General features: G+C 42.4%; 1 protein-coding gene across 1 annotated transcript; it reads left to right on the top strand.

Moving 5' to 3' along the window:
• The first annotated feature begins 912 nt into the window (after positions 1-912).
• SPRY4 (sprouty RTK signaling antagonist 4) lies at positions 913-17,291 on the top strand. The gene is made up of 2 exons (XM_074291694.1): positions 913-1,085; positions 12,440-17,291. Exon 2 carries the CDS (start codon positions 12,489-12,491, stop codon positions 13,389-13,391), a length of 903 nt encoding a protein of 300 aa, XP_074147795.1. The 5' UTR covers positions 913-1,085; positions 12,440-12,488; the 3' UTR covers positions 13,392-17,291.
• Positions 17,292-24,637: the final 7,346 nt, after the last annotated feature.

The raw sequence follows: 24,637 nt of genomic DNA, 5'->3' as shown, positions 1-24,637 counted from the left end.
TGGGGATGTGCTCAGAGGGACTTGAAAGTCGCTGCGGTAATTTCACTGAGAATGGGGAGAAACGTCAGATCAAAGGAAGAAGGCCTCTCTGGGTCACCCAGGGAGTGAGGGAACCGCAATCCCTACATCTTCATCAGCCTCCGAGCCGCTCAGTAGCGGGGGGCCAAAGCATCTCCTTCCGCACCACGGAACACACCCGAGGAGCCCGGGGCGGTCCCCTCGGCAGAGACCGGTTTAGGGAGGAGGTTTAAGCACGTCTCCAGGGGGAATTCTAGGATGCAGGTATTGCTTAATCTGTCCGAGGGGCAGAAGTAGGAAGTCCTAATCTGCACTGTCTGCGGGCAGGCCACGAGTGGGCTGCCGGGCTGCACCTTCCCTCCACCCCGGCCTTTCCGGCCCGTGCTGCCCGGGGCCGTCGCGGCCAGGTGGACAGAGCCCCATATGGAGGGAGTTCGGTGTGCATTCACCGCCTCAGTTCCCCGACCCCTTTCAGCCCCGGGCCCAACAACTGGGGCGCATCGCCTCCCCGACACACACGCACACACTGGACAGGCCCGCGGCGTGAAGGCTTTCTTTACCTTCTTTCCCAGGCCGGGTGGGGTACAGCACGCGCAGCTGATCCAGCTGCAGCTGCTGCTTGCCGCCGCCCTCCATTCATTTAAAAAAAAAACACAATCATTCCTCTTTGAAAGGCGCGACAGCCTGGTAAGGAGCGACAGCCCCCAGCAACGATGGGTTAAGTTCCTTTCCGGCCCCCCATTCATAAAAAAGGGGGGAGGGGGGAAGTGTAGGGAAGCAGCGCATGCGCCCAGAGGGTCTCTTGTGCCCACCCATTCATAGAATTGGGGACGGCGCGCATGCGCAGAGAGGCCCCCTTCCCTCCCATTCATAAAAAAGCCATTTTCCCAGGCAGTAGTTGCAACACCAAGGCGGAGCGGGGAAAGCTGACAGCGCTGTGCAGGCGTTTCAGGTCGCCGGGATCAATGCTGTTTCATCTAGCTGGGGTTTGCAGGGACAGCCACTGACTTGTTTGGAATTTAGGACTAAGTACCTATGGAGAAATGCTCCTGACTGGATTACTTAAAGTAAGTAGCAAATCTCAGGGTCTCAGATCCCACTTCTTCCCCCCGCAGACTTGATCTGGAAGGCCGTTCCCTTCCTCCGAAAGGGGCAAACGCTGCTCCCTTTCTGGTGCACGTCCCTAGAAACTTTTCTGTGCGGGCGCCTGGGCGGACGGCAGGGAGGCAGCGGGAGGAGCGCCCGGTCCGCAGCCTCCCGCACAAGCCCGACGCCGGGCTCCGGGGCTCTCCGCCGCGGGATGCGCCGCTCGGACCGGGACACTTCCACCTTTCCTCTGGGTTAGGAGCGGCGAGTGCTTGCAGCTGACTCCGGCCCGGCTTCCCCGCCTGCTTCTCCCCGCGTTCGGCCGCTCCGGGCGCGGGGACCCCGGCGGGGCCGGGCAAAGGAGCCGCCTCGGGGCTCGGGGGCGCCCGGGCTGCCCGCTCGCCCCGTCGCCCTTTACCGGAGGGAACCGCTTCGTCCCAACTTTCCTTCCCCAGCCGCAGTGGCCTAAGCACTCGACGTAGGTCCCTTCTCCTTTGGTCCCGGACAGATCCCTCTCCGCCCCGCGGGTGGGTCTCGTCGGAGCTGAGGTGTCTCCCTCCCAGGGCACTTCGGCCCTCGGCCCCTGGCATGTAAGATCTTTCCTGTTTGACCTTTGCTCCTCAGCATTCTATTCTGTGCAACTGTTTCGCAGTCGCCTTTTCCTTGGGCTGTGCAGAGCTCGGGTTTCCCCGGGCCCCATCCCCACCCTTCTCTGGACCCTGGTCGCCCTGCTTTGCCCCTGGGATTCCCTTGGGGTTCTGAAGGGTGGGGTGGGGGGCTATGTTCTAGAGAGGGTGGGGAAAGGAGTGGGCTTATATAATGCCGAGATGGAGAAATCCAGAGAGGAAACGGTTGCATGCGTAGCAAAGATAAGGCTTTTTTTTTTCCTCCTGCTTTCTTGGTGGTACCAGTCTTGACGTCACCGGGGAAAGAAAGGGATAGAGACCTTATATTCTGAAAATTCATAGTCGACCAGGAAATGGGAAAGCCAGGAAAGGCTTGGAGGTGAAGCTCAGGGGCACCCGTTTAGGCAGTTCTAGCCAGTGGAGAAATCCCGGCCGCATCACTAGGGAAGGGGTTTCCATGTCTCCTCTTCTTTCCCATGCCGACCATCAAAAAGCATTTAGACAGTAGTTTCTGTTGTGCAAGAGATTTCTCAATTCTCTTTAGCTTGGGAAGGGCTGGGGAGGGAGGTGAGGAGAGAGAGATCTTAAGGAGAAGAAAATTGTTGCTTTTTCTGGCCCAGGTGTGGAGGAGAGGCGAGAGAGAGCTTGGTTGGACGTGCCCCAAGCTCGCTGGAGGTGAGGTGGAGAGAAAGAAATGCAGGACATGGAAGGGCTGCTTCCAGTTTATCTAGATCGTGGTTGATTTGGGGGAAAATCCATGTTTTCATGGATGGCTTGAGTTAAGTCGTGGAGCCGCACTCTAATGCACCAGAGCTGCCATGAATTCTCCAGTCCATTAGGTCCCCCCACCCGTGCTTGGAAACGGAGATGTTGGAAGAGTAGAACACTGATGACATATTTGATGCTTTTCTGGAAGCTTGACTTCATGGGAAGAAGGGGCAGACAGGTGATGTTGAGAGAAGTCTTGTTGTACTGTTAAGAAACGTGAAGCTGGTTTTTAGAAAGCTGCGAGGCATTCCTCCCGCACCCCAACTTACCCCCCCCCTTCCCAGTGCCTGGGCCCTGGGGGTTAGTTAAGGATCTTCTCGCCTTTCTTCCCTGAGATTAACAGCAAATTAAAGGTTAGCTGGTAGAAAGGATATGGAACTGCTGGATCAGTTGTGAAATGTTGGGTTATCAATCTCTGATAAGACGATATGAACTGAAGGCCTTCTCCAGCGTTGCTGCAGTAGATTTCACAATATTTAGAGTTCTCTGAATCTTCACCCAAGTAGAGCATCAAACATCCGGAGTTCTTAGGTTTTTTTAGGCAAGGGTAAAGAGAGGGAGGGTTAACATTTGGCTCTCCAGGGAAAAGAGGAGAGAGAATATTTAGAAGTGTCTAATGGGAAATAGCATTTCCTTTCTTTCCCAACCCCCTAGAGAGTTTAATCCATTTCCAGGAGTCAGCAAGCATTTTTCCCCTTCGACCATGCAGAGCACAACTTTATTGAGAAGCTGAGCCACCATGATAAGGTCAAGGAGGATAGTCTTTTAGGGACTAGATTTGAGAAATTTACCAGGTCTTTTGCTTACCAGTATCATTCTTCCTTTAGATGGCACTGCCCTAGTCATTTTCCGGTTCAGTTTTCGCTGTATAAAATTGTATTTTATCTCTCCAGAGATAAGTAAAAAAGGCTGGGAATGAGGCATAAATAACAATGATAATGATAATAATGACACGTTTTAAGCACTTTATGCCCACATCAATTGTGCTTCATAACTACCCTTCAAAGTAGGTGATACAAGTTTCTTTTATCTCCATTTTACAGATGGGAAAATTGTGACTGAGAAGTTAAGTGACTTGCCCATGGTCATATAGCTATTAAATATTAAAGAATTAAAGATCTAATGCTGGAAAGGACCTCAGGGTTCATCCACCCCACCCCTCTCATATTACAGATGAGGAGTTTTAAGTGATTTGTACAAGGTCACATAGAGAGAAGAATCAGAGGTAGGATTTGAATCCAGGTTCTTTGACCTCAGAGCCAATACTGTATTGCTTCTCTGTATTTCAAATCGATTGATAACATATCCTTTTAATCCTAGTTGGTTTGAAGGAAGCTGTAGAAGCTAGTATTTGAGATGATAGAATGGTCCTTTTGACTGCACCATCCTCCTAGTACAGCTGCCCAAGAAGCAAATCTATAGTTCTTCTCGCAGTTGAAATTAAATTCCCTTTTATTTTAATGCCAGAGCACTAGACTTTTAGCATTGTTTGTACTATGAGGTTCACTTGATGTTAATGAATGTTGAATCAGAAATGTCTTTCTTTGATTGTGCCTAGATCCTACCCTCAAAAAACTGACTTTCTTTTCTTGGATTAATGTAAACTCCTTGAAGGCAAGGATTATTTCGTTGTCTTTGTAGTCCTTTCCCCCTCCCCCAACCCAGGGTCTGGCACATAGTAATAATAAAAGCTGGTTGATTAATTGATGTAGCACCTAAGGCTATCTAACCAGGGTCTGCACCTGGATAGATAACTCCTTTTTCTCTTTTACTCTGGGGAGATTTATTGCTCCTGGGTCTGTGTTCCTATCCCCGTTTTAGCAAGCAGCAAGTGTCAGGCTCTTTGTGGGGTCTCTGAGCTGGCCAGTATTTTGGCCTCAGCCCCTTGGCTTTGAATTCCATTAACATACTGAGAAGGCTGATCCCCAGTAAAGAGAGAGGGAAAGGATCTGGGGTACTGATCTGGGTGAGGACGGTAGCTCCAGGTACTATATCTTGTAAGGGCAGGGATACAAATTTCATAATCATCCTGATGATGTAGTATAGATCTGTCTTTTAGGGAAGGAGTTCTGACCTAAGTGAAAAAGGATACATAGGGAGCACTCTTCAAACCTTAGCTCACTGTACGCATTAGCTGTTATTATTCTTGCCATACCAATGGAGATTGCTCAGGAAGCCATCCAGAGCCTTTCTTATAGCTCAATTAGTTGTCATTCACTGAAGGGAAGCCTTTAGTGTAGTACAGAAGTAAGAAATGATAGAATAGCTTTATTACTTCTTAATACTGATTTGGGGAGAAGACTGAGCAATTTATATGCTGGCAAGACCCTTAACTTTTAGGTCTTAATTTCTCCATCTGCAAAATGAAGAGACTGTTACTTGGGGATGACAAGGGATTCTGCAGCTGATGCCAAACCCTTGGGGAGCACTGGGAAATACTTAGTGTCCTTATTCTCCAGAATAGCAAAGCCTCTGGCTTCTAAAGATCATTCAATGAGAGAAGGGGTTTGTTTCATGGGCGCTCTGGGACCTCAGGGTGTATGTACTCCATCAGGGCAGACAAATCGAGAGAAAGTAGAGATAGATGTAGAGGCTTAACTTTAGTCTTAATTATGGAGTCTTTCTCACTATTGTTGTTCCCATATATAGAACACAAAAGACTGTAATAAAATACTATATCCAAAAAGCAGAGGAAAGAAGGCTGGCTGGCTTTGATGTCAGGAGGACCTGTATTCAAGTCCATTCTCTGATACACAGCTCTGAAACATTGAGGCAAGTCAGTTAACTTCCCAGTTTACCAGGCAATTCTATGAGTATGTTCCAAATTGAATTTGCTGTTAGGCAACAGAGAAGGGAGTCCCTACCAGGATGAAATCACAGGTCCACACTACACACATTTCATTTTGGCACCCAGGCTCACTAGGACATTAGGGAAACAGATCAGAATAGTTGGTTCTGATAGCCCTGTTTTAAGGGGAATTCTCAGTTCTTATTGTTGGAGAAGCCCTGGTTTATATTGATCTTTCTTAGACCACTCCCTGGAATTGGCTTTGCTTGGCCTTTTAGTCATATAATATTCCTGTCACAGTGATGGTTCTGACCACCTATTTATTATTGGGGTGAGAGATAGAAAAAAAATTGTTTGGGTTTCTCCCTTATCCCCATATCTAAAGGATGAGCGTTTGCTCTTTGATGAAAGAAGACACTAGCTTAGGCCAATGTTGCCCTGCATGTATTAGGTGCTTAATAATATATTTGAATCAAATGAATGTTAAGAAAATAACCTTTAGGGCTATCATAATAAAATGAAGTTGATGAACAAATTACCTTAACATATTAAGAACCCATTCAAATAACATGCTTGGAATCCTTCTGGTTCTTTGCCGGGCAAGGTGAAGCTTCAGAACTTTGTCATTCTTTCAAATGATTAATTAAAAGCCCAGATGAATTTGGAGTGACTTGGGGAAGAGACAGTCTTCCTATGACAGGGTTGGCTATTGAAAAAAAAAATTATCCTTATGATCCCAAGTCTATCTCTTCTAACAGATGACTGTTCTTTGTGGGTGGGAGGAAGGAAAGTTGATGTTCTTAGAGATGGAAGACACTGTAGGGGGTGTCTAATTCAATCCCTACCTACCAGAGACAGGATACTCCCTTTAAATATCTTGTAACAAGAGGTCATCCATCCACCACTTGAAGATCTCCAGTGACAGGAAACTTATTACCTCAGACTCAAGTGGCTTCTTTCTGTTATAGAAGAGTAATCCAATTTTCCACACCACTCCAGAATAGAGGATCTTCGATTTAGATTTGGAAAGAATAGCAGAGGTCACCTAATCCAAGGCCTTCATTTTACAGATAAAACTAGGCATCAAGGTGCACAGTGGATGTAGCATTGAGCCCAGGAGTCTGGAAGATGGAAGTCATTTCTACCTCAGGCACCCTCTACTATGCTCTCCTAGCCATTTAATCTTTCAGTTTCAATTTCCTTAGATATTACATGATATTCCTAGCATCTATCTCACAGAGTCATTGTGAAGATTAAGTGAGAAGGTGATGATAAAGCTCTTGCCTTTATATATTTTAAAGTTTGCCAACAATTTTACATATGTTGTTTCATTTAGTCCTCACAAAAACCCAATGAAGTAGAAGCTATTATTCCCATTTTACCCTAAGGAAAACTGAGATTCAGAAGTGTTTCAGGCAGGTTTTTTTTACTCCAAATATACTGCATCACCACCTAGCTATCTCTAATAAATGTAAAGAGCCTGACCAAATTTTAAAACAAAAAAAAAAAACACCCTATAAATGTTAACTCTTATTAGTGTTTATTAAGTGACTTGTCCTAGCAGCTAGTAAAGTCAGCATTTGAACCTAGGTCCCCTATCTTCATATCCGATACTCTTTCTATCTTGTCTGGTAAAAAGGGAACTTGGAGGAAGGAAAAAGGATACTGTCACTTGACATTAATAAGCCTCAGTTTCCTCATCTGTAAAACTGCAACTCTATATTTATGATCCTATAATCCCATTTGCTTAGGCTGGATTTTACCTCCCTTAAAGACTGAGGATACCCTAGGAAAATTTTCCTCTTTTAGAAAGAAGGAGAATCTCCAGTTTCTTTGAGTTTTAAACCCTCAGCAACTCTCAGTTCTCAGCTCTGGTGTTCATTTCTCCTTTTTTTCTGAAAGTTAGCACAAGACTGCTTAGTCTTTTAGATTTTGTAAATAAAGTTTGGATCTGGCTTGGCTGAACTGTAATATTGCCCTGAAGAAGTGCAGATCTTTCAGTGGAGCATGGCCCCATGCTGTGAAAGGGGAAAGAGTACTGGATATAGGGCCAGAGGTTTGGATCCCTGCTCACTTGGTAAAGTAATACTTCTGATCTTGTCACTTAAGTTAATTGTTAAGATTTAATTACTTAACACTGCCAGACCTCAGTTTCCTTATCTTTAAAATGAGGGGGTTAAACTCAATAATTTCTAAGATCCACTGCAAATCTAAATCTATGATTCTATAATGCCATCAGTTTAGTCTGGGTTTCACCTCCCTTAAAGGCTGAGGATGTCCTAGGAAAGTTTCCCTCTTTTAGTAACCTGAATGATAAATGAATGTAGAACCACTAAAGACATGGTCATTTATTCATTGTTTTATAGTTTGGGAAGTACAACTGATTGAATGAATCTTTTTTTTTTTTTAAATCAGATAAGTTCTTCTAATATCTCCAGATTGCTGAGAGGGAGATAAACTTTACGCTGCTTCATTCTCCAGGCTACTCAAAAGCCCTACTGTCTCAGCACCCTTTTTGAAAAGCCTAGCAGGTATCCTATGAATGTGTACCAGTCTGGCTCCCTTGCATCAAACCCAGTGTCCATTCCTCTCCCCTTCCTATGTCTCCTGCCATATGATGATCACCTGAAAGACTAAACTCACCATCATTTACTCTGAGATTGAGTTTATATTACTAATTAACCCTTCAAGAGTTAATATAGCAAAAAGTCCCTTATGAGACTCATGACATGCAATTTTAAGAAAGCAAAAAATGGAAACTATCTCTATATTTGCAGCTTCATCCTCAATAATCAATTAACTTGAGTTCCAAACTTTTTAGTCCACTTTTAGGTGTCCTTTAACCTCAGGGCAGCTAGAGGGCGTAGTGGTTGGAGTGCTAGCTCTGGAGTTTAAAGACTCATCTTCCTGAGTTCAAATTTGGCCTCAGACACTAACGGTGTCTGGTCACTTAACTCTGTTTGCCTCAGTTTTTCTTCTATAAAATGAGCTGGAGAAGGAAAGAGTGAACCACTCCTGTATTTTTGCCAAGAAAGCTCCAGATGGGGTCACGTAGAATCAGAGAATATGGCCCCAATTTAACATATGGAGAACTTTTATTGTGTTTTATGCTGGGGATTGGGGTGATACAAAAATAAATAAAAACTTGGTCTTTGGCCCTTCTAGGACTTTATGGGCTATTTGGTGGTCCACAGAATTGGTGATGGACAAGGGAGTATTGGGTATTTGAGGTCATAAAATGTATTGAAGCTGCATTCAGCCTCACCATGTGATTATTGATTGTTTCTGGAAGTCTGAGAGGCCATTTGCACCTTTTCCACCCTCAATGTAAATTGTAGCTATTCTCTCTGAAGGAGGTTTTCCTGAATGGTTGGTACATGCATCCCTTAGCTAATGATGCCCCATTTCCTTTCTGTCTAAAACTTGACAAGATAGATTTTCTGACTGAATGTAATATTGGCTTTGGACTATCCGTCCAGGATCTATCAAATTGGCAAACAGTCTCTCCAATGCAGCAAAGTCTCCACTCTCTACTTTCTATTATAAATCTCTTCCTTCCTTGTAGAGGAAACAATTTACCTATTAAACTCCACTTAAGTTCTTTACTTTAGCTTCAGACTGTCCAGTGAAGCAGTGTCACTGATGAGGGGGGAAATTGATCTTTAAGTCTATGTGAAGGGAGCCTGTTTGTTTTTTTTGTTTTTTGTTTTTTTTTTTTTAAGAAATGTCATTTAGCTCCAATGATTAGCTACTCCAGAAAATGTTATCTCTAGTCAGATGGTGTAACCTAAGCAGATTTGATGAAAGCTTCCTTTAAATTTCCCTCTATTTTGGCCATAGGAATCAAGAAGAAGGAAAACATCAAACAAAAAGTTTGAAGAATTAGAAATAAAAAGAAAAGTCTGATTCTTGTTGCAGAAGGAGGCATCAAAAAAATGATGTTATAGTTAATGGACCTGAGAATTAGGGATACCTGGGCTCTGCCAACAGTTGAATAATTAGACACATGACCTTGGACAAATAGCTTTTCCTTGCTGACCTAGATCTGTTCTCTGCAAAATGAGAGGGGTGGGATTCAATGTAACTCTACCATCTCTTCCATCTTCAACATTAGGTGAGGCTATGGCACTAGCTCCTGTACAGGTTACTTTGTTGAGGCAAAAGCTGTTTACCCAGGGGATTCCCTGTAGGATTTCCCACCTAATTAGTGCCCTCTGATTCTAAGATTGGAGTCTTAGAGTTATGTTGCACTATTCTAAAAGGCCAGAGATTTGCTTAGATACACAATAGTAATTAGAAATGTATTCTGGGAAGAAGTAGCAATTTTTAAGGTATCAAGTCTTAGTTTGGTATGGGGTGGAAGAATGAAATAATTTGTTTCATTCAGATTTTCTTTTCCTTTATTTTCTTCAGGATTTGTCTTATGGCCTTTTAGGCTCCCCAAATTTCAAGCTCAGAAAAACCTTAAAGACACAGATGCCTAAAAAGGCTAAATATTTTCAATTCAACTCCATTTCATCAGACATTTGTTCAGTATCTTTTCTTTTGAATAGTGTAGGTGAAGAGCGAGAGGGCATTACCAGCAAGGAGGCCAGCCTTTTGCAAACACTCAGAGATAGGCAATGGATGTTGGGTACAAGGAACAGCAAATAGGCCATTGTGTCTGAAATGGAAAGTAGATCAGAGAGAGTTAGACTAAATTGGTCTGAAGATATAAATCCAAATCAAGATTGTAGAGGACTTTCAAAGACAGTTTCTCTTTTACCCTAAAGGTCAGGAGCAATTGAAGCTTTTTGAGCAGAGGTTGACATGGTCAACCCTCTGTCTTAAGAATATCAGTTGCACAATGTTACACAGATAGTAGAAAATCTTGGACTGAAATTCAGGCCTCTAACCCCAAATACAGTATTTGTTGACAAAGGAATGTTCCTTTTTTGTAATTAATCTGAGAAAGTACTTAAGAGCTACAATACAATGGGAATGGGACTATCTCTGACAGTAACTTTACATCTATACAATGAGAGACGTGGACTTGGATCTTTAAGGTCCCTCTCAACTCTAAAATTCTGTTGTTTTGGAGTTTGTATCTTTTTGTACTAGAATGTTTCACTCTGCTGAAAAGCACCATCTTTTCTGGAAGCCTGAAATGTCGTGTGCTCCAAAAGAGTCGATGGCTCCATTAGAAGCCAGAATGCAAGACTAGGATTGGATAAATATACTTGATACAGTTAGGGCCACCATCCTGCACTCTCTTGAAATGTCTTCCCTTTTCTCCATCCCCGTTTTCTCAGCTGTACTTTTATTTCCTATGTACTTTGGGGGAAATAGAACCACTGCCTAGCACAAACCTAGAAACTCCAAGTTAATCTGGGGTCCTCAGTTACTTCTTTAAGTAGGAGTTGGAGCAATGGGATTTAGATGAGAACTGTTCTGCTTGCCAGGAATCGTCAATTCAACAAGCATTTCCCTGGTTTGAAAGAGGTCTTTGGGCTCACATGAATGCAAGGTTGGGGAGAAATCTGTCACTGAACAGAATCGAATCCTTCCTCCCCAGTTTTCATTTCCTTTCTCTTTTCTAAGAGAAATCTCACTCCTTTAAAGTAGAACTGTCAAAGCTAATTGATCATTCATGCTCTATATGAATGTAAAATCTGTCTAGTATTGAACGCTGCAAAATAATTGCTTTTTACCTATGACTTTAGATATTCGGAGCAAAAAAAAGATTTCTCCTAATCACTCCTTTTATAAAAATATCTTTTTTTTCTAGATGGGGTATTCATCACTTTGAGGGTGATTCCATGATGATTTTAGGGAAGAATTAAATACATTCTACCTCTGATCTGAGTCCTAAATGCAAGCCTTCTTTAAGTGAGGAACTGATATTTAGATGACTTCATCTTTCTGACCAGGCTCTTCTCATGAATAAGGAAGGATCAGTTGCTAATTAAGAATTAATGAGAAGGTATTCAGTGTAAAAATATCTGAAGGGGGAAACAAATAACCTAAAAGGCTTATCCTTTGAAGGAATAGAATTCTTCTTTATAGACAGAGGATATCCGGACCCAAGTGGCTAGTTCTCCTAAAGAACAGAAAAATGGGCATAACTTGTCAAAAATAGCAGCCACCGGGAAGGCTAGAGATTTTTCAAACATTCTTGAGGTCCCTAAGTGAATGAATTGAAAATTACTTTTTAAGTCACCATAAGTAGATATACCAAGAAATGGTTTCTGAGCATTTTAATAACATTAGTTTCTTCTCCTTGATTCCTTTCCCCCTCCCTAGCCCCAACCCATCCAAAACAAATAAACAAACAAAAACTTGTATGGGAAACTCCATACTGTTGGTCCAAATACAGATTTGGGGAAATATTTTTCTTCTTTATTCCACCCTCCCCTTTCCCTGGAATTCATGAGCTTCAGAATGGAATCTTCCCAGGCTGGTCCATTTTTTTCCCTTTTCCTTTTGGATTCCAAATACTGTCCCTTGGGCAAAGGTCTCTGAGACTCATGCTCAAGCGGCTGCTACTTTAAATTGATCTGCAGCGGAATTCCAAAAGTAAAGGTCAGCAGGCGAGGAAATTGCACTTCTAATAGAAAACAATGTGCACTTTCTAAATTTGAACCAAGCAGTTTCCGCTCTTTGATTTAAGTTTAGTTACTTCCTGGGGTTCCGTGTCAGGCTCTGCAGTTGAATCTCTGGCCCCATTCCAACGTAAAATTGCACTCTCCCAGTGAAATCAGAAACTGAAGTGAGGTCTGGCTAGCTCTTCTAGTAAATACCATTTATCCTAAATATTATTCTGCTCTGCGTCTGGAAATTGGTAACACTCATTTTCCCCTCGTGATTTTCCCTGGAGTTAGGTGGCCACAAAGCGATGTGCTACTATTATAAACTATTATATGCATACCTTGATAGCCTGGGTCCCTGAGCAGAAAGGTCAGAAATGGCTTTTTTACTCTCTACTTTTTCAGGCCTCCCTCCGTTGAAGGATCTGCTTGGGCAGTAATCGTATGTGACTCAGGTTATAGAAACACAAACCAGTCCTAAGCGACTCTGGCAAATACACAAAGCAAGCCTATCAGAAAATTGATGGGTATGTTGGCAATAGAAATAATGAACTTCTCTTTCTATCTCTTTCTTGACTTTTCCTCAGGACCCCTAGAAGCCAAGTTTCTCGGAGCAGTTCTGGACCTCTGGCCCCTATGGAGCCCCCGATCCCCCACAGTATCCCTGTCAGCCCAAGCTCAGTCATGGTGCAGCCCCTGCTGGACAGCCGCCTCTCCTACGGCCGACTTCAGCACCCACTCACGATCCTGCCCATTGACCAGATGAAGACGACTCACATAGAAAACGACTACATCGACAACCCTGGCCTGGCTCCCGCTGCCGGTTCCAAGCGGCCCCGAGGAGGGTATCCCGAGCCAGCCCCAGGGCTCTCCCGATGCGACCAGGATGTCACCCACCCCTGGATCTCCTTCAGTGGGAGGCCCAGCTCCATCAGTAGCAGCAGCAGCACCTCCTCGGACCAGAGGCTCCTGGACCACATGGCCCCACCTCCTGTGGCGGACCAAGCCTCTCCTCGAGCAGTGCGCATTCAGCCCAAGGCCATCCACTGCAAGCCCCTGGACCTGAAAGGGATGCCTCCGCAGGAGCTGGACAAGCACTTCCTGCTGTGTGAGGCCTGCGGCAAGTGCAAATGCAAGGAGTGCGCGTCTCCCCGGACTTTGCCCTCCTGCTGGATCTGTAACCAAGAATGTCTCTGTTCTGCCCAGAGCCTGGTCAACTATAGCACCTGCATGTGTCTGGTGAAGGGGGTCTTCTACCACTGCACCAACGAAGATGACGAGGGCTCCTGCGCCGACCACCCCTGCTCCTGCTCCCACTCAAACTGTTGTGCCCGCTGGTCCTTCATGGGGGCACTGTCTCTGGTGCTGCCCTGCCTGCTCTGCTACCTGCCAGCCACCGGCTGTGTGAAGCTGGCCCAGAGGGGCTACGACCGCCTGAGCCGGCCGGGCTGCCGCTGCAAACACACCAACAGCGTCATCTGCAAGGCAGCCACGGCAGTGGACAGCGGCAAGACCAACAGACCCGAGAAGCCTTTCTGATTTTTCTCCCTGCCCACCTCATTGCCTCCGCTCGGTCTGTTCCTGACCCACAACATTGCCAGAGCAGACTGCAGCACTGAGTCTTCTGCGTCCTAAGGAGTCCGTGGTTCACCCCCGCCCCCTCTCTGGGAAGAATCAAATCAGTAACCTTCCTCCTTCCCTTCCCAAACAAGGCACTTTGGGCGATATTCAAGATTTTGGAACTTTTGTGTGGTTTTTGTTAACTAGAACAGAAGCGGGGAGGGGGGAGAGGAGCGTTGTGTGATACGGACTTGAGATTTTTCAGAAGACAGAACATAGATGTACACACACATATCCGGAAACTGCAGCTGCTTGGAATGCCTTCCCAGCCCCTTTCTCCCTCCCTTCCTTCCCTCCCTTTCTCCCTCTCTCCACGGATAGGGGCTGGCTGCCCGGTAGTTTGAATACCCCAGGAATCATTAACTAGGTGGCTTGGGTGCCTCTGTAGAAGAGAATTGGATTCTCGATTTCTCCCCTCTTCCCCAATGTGTCACCAATGTCTTGGTGAAGGTGAAGAACTAAACTGCTATAATCCACACTTTAAAAAGGAGAGGGGCCAACTAAGTACAAAGTAGGTGGGGTGGGGAAAATGTTGGGCGTCTCCCTGTTTTGCTCCCTACCCCAAGTTACACTAGTAAGGCGAGTTTTAGACTAACTCCCAAATACCTTTCTCTCCCCTTCCTTCTCCTTCATCACTAATATTTTGGAGATGTTCCTACCTATAGCCACCAAAATTCATTCTCTCTTAGTTCTGATAAGCTGTCACAGAATTAATTGCCCACCAAAGGTCTTTTTTTTTTTTTTTTAACCTCCGTCCACAGGTTTTTTTTTGTTTTTGTTTTTTGTTGGTTTTTTTTTTTTTTTAATAATATGGGTGGGGCAGGCAAAGGAAGGAGAGACCAAATGTCATTTTTGCCAATGAGAATCTGGTTGCCATATCCAGTTACTGCATTTTGCTAGAATACATAAACTAGATGGTAACAGGTTTTTAAGACAGTTATTTTCTTCTCTGCTATCCTCAAGTGCTGCTTTCTAGGTCTGGTTGGGAAAGAGGAGAAGAACATCGTCCAGAGGAAACACAATCTCTGTTCTCTGTCCCCATCCCTGTCTCTGACCTTCCCCCCTTCCCCACACAGAATTTTTAATTCTGAAGAGAGGCAGTCACTCTCGTTTGGCCAAATGACATTTGAAGCTTGGTGAGTTTTCCTCCTCTTGCCTGCTGCTGCTGCTCAGCTTCATAGCTTCTCATGTACAATAGTGTGTCTATATCTTTGTAAATAGAGAGATGACAAAAAAAAAGTCTATTTTAGTGTTAGCAAGTGCTAGGGGGAGAGCCAGACAGGCCCAGATGGGGGAAGTTTTCCCAAGGGGGTTCTGGAATAAAATGCTAGTCAAAGGTTGTCCCCCCAAAGATGCAGTGACCCTTTCTCTCGAGGTGCTAGAGGAAGTAGAATGGGCACATGTGAAATGGGTACGTACTTGTTGCATGCAAAAGCTGATCTTGTAGCTTTCTTTGGTCCTCTCCCATTTGTTGTGTTTACTGTCAAGTGGAGAAAGTGTCCTGGGCAAGACCGCCAGGGGCAGATGGAGCAGGCTCAGCAAATGTTAAGGCTGTGCCAGACATAGATAGCATTCTCCAAGAAATCTCATCTGTTCCATGGAGAATAATAATCCTCTTTTTAGGAGGGAACAAGGGAGGCAGTCTATAGTCCTGTGTAGGATACTTTCCAAGGACCTTTTTTTTTTTTTTTTTTTTTTTTTTTTTTCATAAGAGTAGTGGTAACATCTGATTTAAAATAAATTAACTGTAACCATAGGTATTTATTGATTGGGGGGAGGAGGGGCTTGTGTTTTAGACTTTCTTATTTATATAAATATTTGCTAGCTTGTAAAAGCAGAACACGGAATTACCACACCTGCATTTTCTGGTGCTGGTTCATGTAGCTATCCTTGCCATAGACATAATATGATGGGTATATATATATATAGATATATATAAATGTTCTTGCACAAATCTGAGGGAACAGTAGGAAGGGAAACACATTTACAGCCAACCACTTATACCAATTGAATGTATCAGATGTCACTACTAAAAGAGATGACGATAAAGGTTTTCCTGGGGAGAGGATTAGACATCCTGTGCCTGCCTAGCAAAAGTCATCCATCTGTATGTGCTAGGCTGGGGATGGTGCTGGAGGGCCTCAATTTGCCTCCATGGGAACCTGGACTGAGTGGTGGGCTAGCTACATTTTGATGGCCATTCCCCCTTGCACACCCATTCTGTGGAGAATTGATTGACCATGCACACACCATACCTACACTAATCCTCTACACACTTTCCTTACAAAGTAGCCTCCAGGACCTTAATTTCTAGTGTACATAGTTTGTAAACTCCTGATTTCTTTGGATTTCTGGGGTTTTTTTCCTTTTGGTTTGGTTTTAGCCCTTTTGGGTTAAATGGCTTCAACTCTTTCCCTTGCCCCTTCCTTAACTATTCTCTGCCTCTATTATTTGTGGCCACTTTAACAGAGTATAACAAATGAAAACTGCTCATTTTATTATTATTTTTAAACTCCCGATTTTCAAGCAATTCCTTAGCCTGTTCTTGCATGGGGGCTTCCCCCATTGGAGCAACAAGCTTGTTGAGGTTCTTGCCTATGGATGTGGACTCACTAGGGGGACCTGAAAAAGGGCCACTTGATAATGTATTCATGAGTACTTGCATTGGCTGAGATATTGGTTGACAAGAAGTCCCCAATCCCTCTCCTTTTAATGGTACCACTTCCCACTTCTACCTGGCTCAGACTACCTATTCTTGCCAGGAGCCATGGGTCAAGGGATATGAGGTCATTCATAAAGGGCAAATATATCCATTTAGAAAGTCTATGGTCTTCCCAGAGCAGGGAATAAATCCTAGCTCCCTGAGCTTAGAGGATATGTTTTTTTGTTTTTGTTTTTGTTTTTTTTTTTCAATTGGAGGTGTCCCAACGAGAGTCACTGGCCCTTGAGGAGCCAAGTAGATGGAGGTTAAGTATCCAGGCCATGATAGCAACTGTGCTCAGGCCCAACATTTCTCAATGAGTATCCAGCATATCCCCATTAAAATGTGCCACACTGGTTTTTCCCAAGGGTAGACATAAGAAATATTTATAAGCTTTACAAAACATTTTCATATCCCCATTGATATTTGAACCTCACAACCTTGTGGAATAGACAGAGTCTGAGGCTCCATTTAACAGATGAAGTAGCTTACCTAAGGTTGGTAAGCAGAGAGGGTATCACAGAAACCTAGGTTCTGGGACTCACTAGTCCCTGAAGTTGGTTGGCTAATAAGAATTAGGTTGGCTAATACGGCTCAGAATGGGGTAGGGTGGGAGTGAGGGAGGGTTAGAGTGACCCTTTTAACACCAACTTTGTAGAGCTCCTCAGAATGTCTCCATGGGAAATTCACTAGCACAACATTTTAGCCTTGCTAGCCTTTTGGTTCCCTGTCCTTTTGGAAGCAGTTTCACACCCCTTCTGTAAACTGTAAATCCTGAGTTTCCTTTTTTTTCCCTGTCGGTAACTGTGTGCCAAGGGTGTCTGTTCTCACTGTCCCCAAGTTTGATTTTGTGTTACAAAAAAGCTGTTCAAGTCTCCCCTCCCCCATCCACCCTCACCTTTGTTTTTCTCCTTCATTCCCCCTTCACCTTCTCACCCTGCAACAAAAAAAAAAAAAAGTTACCACAGAAGGGTTCCTTTGTATAGAATATTTATTTTGAAGCTCTATTTTAATAGTATTTATTTTAGAAAGTCTACTATTGTAAGAGTTCTTCTGTTTGTGAAGAAAAAAACAAGTTTAAAAACTGAATGTACTGATCTAGAAATATATATAAATATATATTGTTAAATATATCCAGGACTACTGTGTTGTGTTTGTGTATGCATGGGAATGAGTGTTTTTTCCCACTTTAAATCCATGTATTACAAGACTCCAAGTTGATCTTTCTGTCTGTTGGTGCCAGATGCTAAACCTCTTCCATATCCTATAACCAAATGGTTCCCTCACTTAGGTTGAAAAGTAACAAACTCATTTCCCCAATAAAGGTCCACCACATACATTTTCCAGAATATTCAGAAAAGGAAACTTGTGGGAAGAGCTAACTCTAGGCAATTTGAGTACCTTGACTCACCTTCCCTTTATTTGTAAGCAAGATAGAGCCACTGGCTTAATCTATCAACTCCCAGGAAGAACTAAGGATTTTAAGGTGAAAGAGAGGAAACAAAGCTCTTTCTGTTTGGGTTCCTCCCCATTCCCACCCCCTTAATGGGACATTCTCTGATATCTGTCTATCTTTGCCTTGGCTTTAAAAGCCTTCAGAGTAATTGTCATCCTTTGATTCCTCATAAATCTCTGATTTCATCCATGTGTGTTCGGCTACAACCCATCCCATATCTTCTTCTGTATACAGAGAATCATATATCACAAGCTCCTAATAAGAGGGCAAACTCAGCCAATTCTCCCATCTGTTTATGTAGCTGTATTTATTTAGTTATTTGAGGTAGCAGAACATTCCTGTCAATCCATCTATAAGGATCCTAAGGTCAGGCAGCCTTTATTATGAAAAGGTAAAGATTGCCTTCTTTCTTAACATCTGTCTATGCTTTAGGACAAGAGAGAATTTTTTTCAGTCAGCACAGCTCTTCCCACATGTGTTTGGGATGAGAGGGGCTCAGAAACCTGAGTTCAGTTCCTGGCCTGTCACTTCCTTCAGGCCTTTTGTCTCAAAATTCCCCCTCCATCCCTAAAGTTACTACTCTTTGCACTTCCTTCTAAGGCAGTTACTGCAAATGATTAACATTTCTTAGCATTTGGGTCATCCCCTAAGAAGGAAGAGAGTGATGGATATTGTCAGCTCAGACAGAACTGACTAGTCCTGTCGTCCTGGGAGCTAGCAGCGACTGGATCAGACCTTTTCCCTACAAATCTACAGACTACATTGGCCCATAGAATGGAGAAAGGTTAGTTAAGGATAGACTAGATCTATGATTTCAATGATAGAAGGAACTTTCAAAGTTAATCAGTACTTTCACTTTCTTAGGTGAAAAGGTAAATAAATATAATTCATATGTATACATGCACATACATACTTTATATGCACATACATATACATTTAATAGGATAGACCCCTACTAGCTTAATCAGGCCTTATATTTTCCATCCTCAGGGTGAAAGAAATTTTTAGTGGGGATACTAGGCAAACTTTCCACGATTATGCTTTAAATCCTCTCCAAGAAATGCTGAGCCCTTCCTTCTTTTAAGTACTTAACAAAGAATCTGGGTTTCTGAAATCTCACCCTGTCATGCTTCCCAAGAAAACTAGAACAGATTTTGTGCTTTCAAGAAATCAAAATGTTGGAAATGATGTACAGCTGCCTAAAATATGCCATCGTGGAGGCACATTTTATTCCTTTATCAACATCTACTTAGCCCTGTTTTCAACCTACCATGTATGAAATGGACAAGAGGTGGAACAGGAGAGAAGGGGTGCAAAGAGTAAAAAACTTTTATTAGTTTATGAAGAAACAACTTTGGATTTCACAGAATAAGGAATCAAATATTTGATCTACAAGGACCCTTAGAGATTATGTAGTTTTATCTCATCATATGACAGAGGGAAAGAAACTCAATGAATTTAAGTGAGTTGCCCAGTCATTCCTTCAGTAAGTAGTAATGCAGAGATTTTGAACCAATTTCTTCTTATTCTATATCCATGCCCCCACCATGTTACATTTATCTTTATGAGATGATTTTAAAATAAAGGAGAAAGTAAATCTGGGCCAGCTAGGTAAATTCTTAGGAGACCAAGCCATTTTCTACCTTACCCTCATCTTTAAAAGGGACCTTAGGGCTCCCACTATGTCAGAGAATGCCCCTTATCCTTTGGGGGCTACAGGAATCTCCTTAGGTCCAGACTTTACAACAGTGGGAGCTTTTATCTAGCTGATGACCCCTTACCCCTGAGCAGCTCCTGAAGCCCAGCTTCCTCCTCCATCCCCCCTACCCCAACAACCAGCCCCCTGTTGTGACTTTAAATTAGTAAACTTTTCAAAGTACATTTGTGACTAATCGTATTAGTGCAAGTAGACAACTCTTGTGCTGGAGGTGTGTGCCAGATGAAAGTCGAGGAGGACATTTTTAAGAGCCTAAAGTTTATTCATCCAAACTTTAATAAAACAATATGTCCATTGCCTGGGGCAGGTGTAATTTTCATAATTTATGGGTCTCTGAGACAGGAAGAGAGCTCGGGGTTTTATTGTGTTTTGCACGATAAATGGCATTCCAATTGTCTACATGTTGTTCTTTGAGGGCTCTTGTCTGGCAAGAACACAAGTCCTGCTGGAGCCCACCTGGGCCTCTTGCCCTGAGGCAAGGGATAATTATGAATACATCTGTATCTGTTAAGCAGGAGATGATTGAAAAACTCCCCTCATTTCCTTATGTCATTAGAAGACACTTCCTATGCCGACACCTATATTAACACTTAACTGATGCAAGGCTTGGAAACCTTTCTTCCCATTCTCTCTCTCTCTCTCTCTCCCTCTCTCCTCTCTCTCTCTCCCTCTTTCCCTTTCCCCTTCTCCCTCTCCCTCTCCCTTTCCTTCTCCCTCTCCTTCTCTCTTTCCCTCTCCCTCTCCCTCTCCCTCCCTCCCTCCCTCCCTCCCTCCCTCCTTCTCTCTGTCTGTCTCTCTCTCCCCTCTCTCTTTTTCTCTCCCCCTCTCTTTCTTCTCTCCTCTTTCTCTCTGTCTTCTCTTCTCTTCTCTTCTTCTTCTTCTTCTTCTTCTTCTTCTTCTTCTTCTTCTTCTTCTTCTTCTTCTTCTTCTTCTTCTTCTTCTTCTTCTTCTTCTTCTTCTTCTCCTCCTCCTCCTCCTCCTCCTCCTCCTCCTCCTCCTCCTCCTCCTCCTCCTTCTCTCTCTCTCTCTCTCTCTCTCTCTCTCTCTCTCTCTCTCTCTCTCTCTCTCTCTCTCTCTCTCTTCCTCTTTTTCTCCTCTTCCTTCTCTGTCTTTCTTTTTTTTTTTTATTTTATATATATATATATATATTTTATAATATTATCCCTTGTATTCATTTTTCCAAATTATCCCCCCTCCCTCTATTCCCTCCCCCCGACGACAGGCAATACCATACATTTTACATGTGTTACAATATAGTCTAAGTACAATACATGTGTGTGAATATCATTTTCTTGTTGCACAATAAACATTAGAATCCGAAGGTACATGCAACCTGGGCAGACAGATATTAGTGCTAACAATTTACATTCCCCTCCCAGTGTTTCTTCTCTGGGTGTATCTACCTCTGTCCATCTTTGATCAACTGGAAGTGAGTTGGATCTTTCTCTGTCTTTCTTTATCTTTTTTCTCTTTCTCTCATCTGTGTCTCTCTGTGTCTCTCATTTTCTTTTTAGGAGTGAGAGGAGATAGAGCTGCCTGGCCTTCCTCTAGGCTGCATCCCCTCCCTTTCCAAATAGTTTTATTGGAAACAACAAGATCCCAGGAAAGAATATAATACCCTGAAGGACAATCCAATTAGGGGAAAAGACTGAAGTTCTAGGTTAAGTTATGAGTGTTAGCATTAAGAGTAATAATAATAAAGTTCCGGGGGCAGCTAGGTGGCGCAGTTGATAGAGCACCAGCCCTGAGTCAAGAGGGCCCGAGTTCAAATTTGATCTCAGACACTTAACACTTCCTAGCTGTGTGACCCTGGGCAAGTCACTTAACCCCAGCCTCAAAAAAAAGAAAAATCTTCAAAATAATAATAATAATAATAATAGTTCCCATTTACAGAGTAACTTAAAACTTACAAAAATGATGCCTCATTTGAGGCCTGCAGTAACTCCACAGTTATGGGGCTATCATCAATATTTCATAGGTGAGGAGACTGAAACTTAGATTATTCTTTTAAATAGTTTTTATTTACCAGATAAATGCATAGGTAATTTTACAACGTTGACAATTGCCAAAACTTTTGTTCCAATTTTTCCCCTCCTTCCCCCCCTCCCCCCAGATGGCAGGTTGACCAATACATGTTAAATATGTTAGAGTATAAATTAAATACAATATATGTATACATGTCCAAACAGTTGTTTTGCTGAACAAAAAGAATCGGACTTTGAAATAGTGTACAATTAGCCTGTGAAACAAATCCAAAATGTAGGGGGACAAAATTAGAGGGATTGGGAATTCTATGTAGCAGTTCATAGTCATCTCCCAGAGTTCTTTTGCTGGGTGTAACTGGTTCAATTCATTACTGCTATATTGGAATTGATTTGGTTCATCTCCTTGTTGAAGAGGGCCACGTTCATCAGAATTGATCATCATATAGTATTGTTGTTGAAGTATATAATGATCTCCTGGTCCTACTCACTTCACTCAGCATCAGTTCATGTAAGTCTCTCCAGACCTTTCTGAAATCATCCTGTTGGTCATTCCTTACAGAACAATAATATTCCATAATATTCATATACCACAACTTATTCAGCCATTCTCCAATTAATGGGCATCCACGTAGTTTCCAGTTTCTGGCCACCACAAAGAGGGCTGCCACAAACATTCTTGCACATATAGGACCCTTTCCCTTTAAGATCTCTTTGGAATACAAACCCAGTAGCTGGGTCAAAGGATATACACAGTTTGATAACTTTTTTAGCATAGTTCCAAATTGCTCTCCAGAATGACTAGATGTATTCACAATTCCACCAACAATGTATCAGTGTCCCTGTTTTCCCACATCCTCTCCAACATTCTGCATTATCTTTCCCTGTCATTCTAGCCGATCTGACAGGTTTGTAGTGTCATCTCAAAGTTGTCTTAATTTGCATTTCTCTAATTAATAATGATTTGGAGCATCTTTTCATATGACTAGAAATAGTTTCAATTTCTTTATCCGAGAATTGTCTGTTCATATCCTTTGACCATTTATCAATTGGAGATTGGCTTGATTTCTTATATATTAGAATCAATTCTCTATATATTTTGGAAATGAGGCCTTTATCTGAATCTTTGACTGTAAAAATGTTTTCCCAGTTTATTGTTTCCCTTCTAATCTTATCTGCATTGATTTTGTTTGTACAAAAACTTTTCAATTTGATATAATCAAAGTTGAAACTTAGATTTAAGTGGTTCCCCCTGATCACATTGAGTCAAACATGCATTTTGAACCCAGGTCTTCTTGAATCCAGTAACAGATTGCCTCTAGCAATGACCATTCATACACACACACACACACACACACACACACACACACACACACACACACATATATGAACAATAATGAACATATGACTGTGCTAACCTTATAAGTTCTAATATCAACTTAATGGAAAGATGGGATTTTCAAGGTCTTAGGAAGTCTTGGAATAGGGAAATGAGGAGATGGGAAAGCTTAGGGATGGAGTCCTTCTGAAAGGAAAGTCAAATAGAGAATATGAAGAATATGGGGAGGATATTATTGAGTTGTGGGGGGAGGTTGTTGACAGCAACAAAGCTTCATTCAATTAATCCAAGAAGCTTTGAAAGACTAATGAGCTTGGGGGTGGAGGAATAGCTTTATATTAAAAGGCTTCAGCATCTAGGAATGAAAAGGTATCTAGGAGGCCAAATAATCAGACTTTAACCTAAACAAAAATTCCCTCTATATTCTTTAAGAATAAGAGGGTCCATGAACCCCTAAATGGATGAGAAAAGATTTTCATTTTTATTTTTACTAACTTCTAATTGAAATTTAACATTTTTCCCATTCAGAAGTCTATTGGTAAATGTTTAACAACTCTAAGGATAGAGGTTTAATCTGCACTATTAACGTTGTCTCCATCACTTTCGTAAGTCTAGGCAATGGTCAAAAAATAAATCAAGCCCAAATTGCTGATTTCTGAGGTATAAGTGTTCATGCTGGAAATTTAACAATCTAAATCAACTGTGATGGACTTGGCTCTTTTCAACAAAGCGGTGATTCAGGACAATTCCAATAGATTTGTGATGAGGAGAGCCATTTGCATCCATAGAGAGGACTGTGGGGACTGAATGTGGATCACAGCATAGTATTTTTACCTTTTTTGCTGTTGTTGGCTTGTTTGTTTTTTCTTTCTCATCTTTTTCCTCTTTTGATCTGACTTTTCTTGTGCAGCATGATAAATATGGAAATATATTTAGAAGAATCGCACTTGTTTAACTCATATTGGATTACTTGCTGACTAGGGGAGAAAAGAGGGAGAAAATTTTAGATCACAAGGTTTTGCAAGAAGAATGTTGAAAACTATCTATCTTTACATGTATTTTGAAAAATAAAAAGCTATTATTATTTTTAAAATACCCAACAATCTGGCAAAGGCTGGCACCAGGATACCCCTATTTGAATAATGATAATAATAATAATAATAGTAATAATAATAATAACAGTAGTTAGCATTGATTATATATTGTTTTGTCACTTCACAAATCTTATCTTATTAAACCTCACAACAAATATTATCTTATTAATCTACCATAAGGTAGATGCTATTTTAACCCCTATTTTATATTTGAAGAAACAGGAACTAAGAGACTGACTTATGCAGATCCAACAAATTAGTAATTATCTGAGGCCAGCTTTAAACTCAGATCTTCCTGATTATTTAAAAACATTGTTTTGAGAAGAGATCCACTAAAGACTTCATTAGATTGGTAGGAATCTATGACAGAAGCAACTAAGCATCTCTCTCTCTTAAGTACCTCACCAAGCTACTACTTATTCCATCTAGAATAGCTGTGATTGTTAGGAAATCCTTTGGGAAGTTCATAGAAATTCTCTTGTCATTTCTACCCCATTCTAATCCAAATAAAGCCTAAGCTCTCCTGCACATGACAAGCCATACTTACAGTTATCATGAGTCCTTTCTTTAGTTCTTCTCCAGGTAAATCTCTAAAATCCCATTAATAATGATTCTTCTGGTTTCTAGTTCATCACTAAGCTGGTCACCTTCCTTTGGTTACTTTTGGTTTGTCATTATCTTTCCTAAAATGTCTGAAACTAAACTGAATATTTCAGGTCTGACCAAGAGAGAATACAGAAAGATTGTACCTGCATTCTCATGGATCCTCTTGGATCTCTCTGTGCAGCCCTAGAGTCAGTCTGCCTTTTTGGCTACCATATGACTGCTGAGAAGGAAGTGGGGTTCTAGTTGTGCTGGGAAAAGATAAAAAGACCC

Source organism: Sminthopsis crassicaudata, chromosome 2, assembly GCF_048593235.1.
Source record: "Sminthopsis crassicaudata isolate SCR6 chromosome 2, ASM4859323v1, whole genome shotgun sequence".
NCBI classification, from domain to species: domain Eukaryota; kingdom Metazoa; phylum Chordata; class Mammalia; order Dasyuromorphia; family Dasyuridae; genus Sminthopsis; species Sminthopsis crassicaudata.
This window is presented reverse-complemented; position numbering and strand designations above follow the sequence as displayed.

Excerpts from the sequence above, each read along its gene's own strand:
- SPRY4 (XM_074291694.1), top strand. The coding sequence starts at position 12,489 with ATGGAGCCCCCGATCCCCCACAGTATCCCTGTCAGCCCAAGCTCAGTC.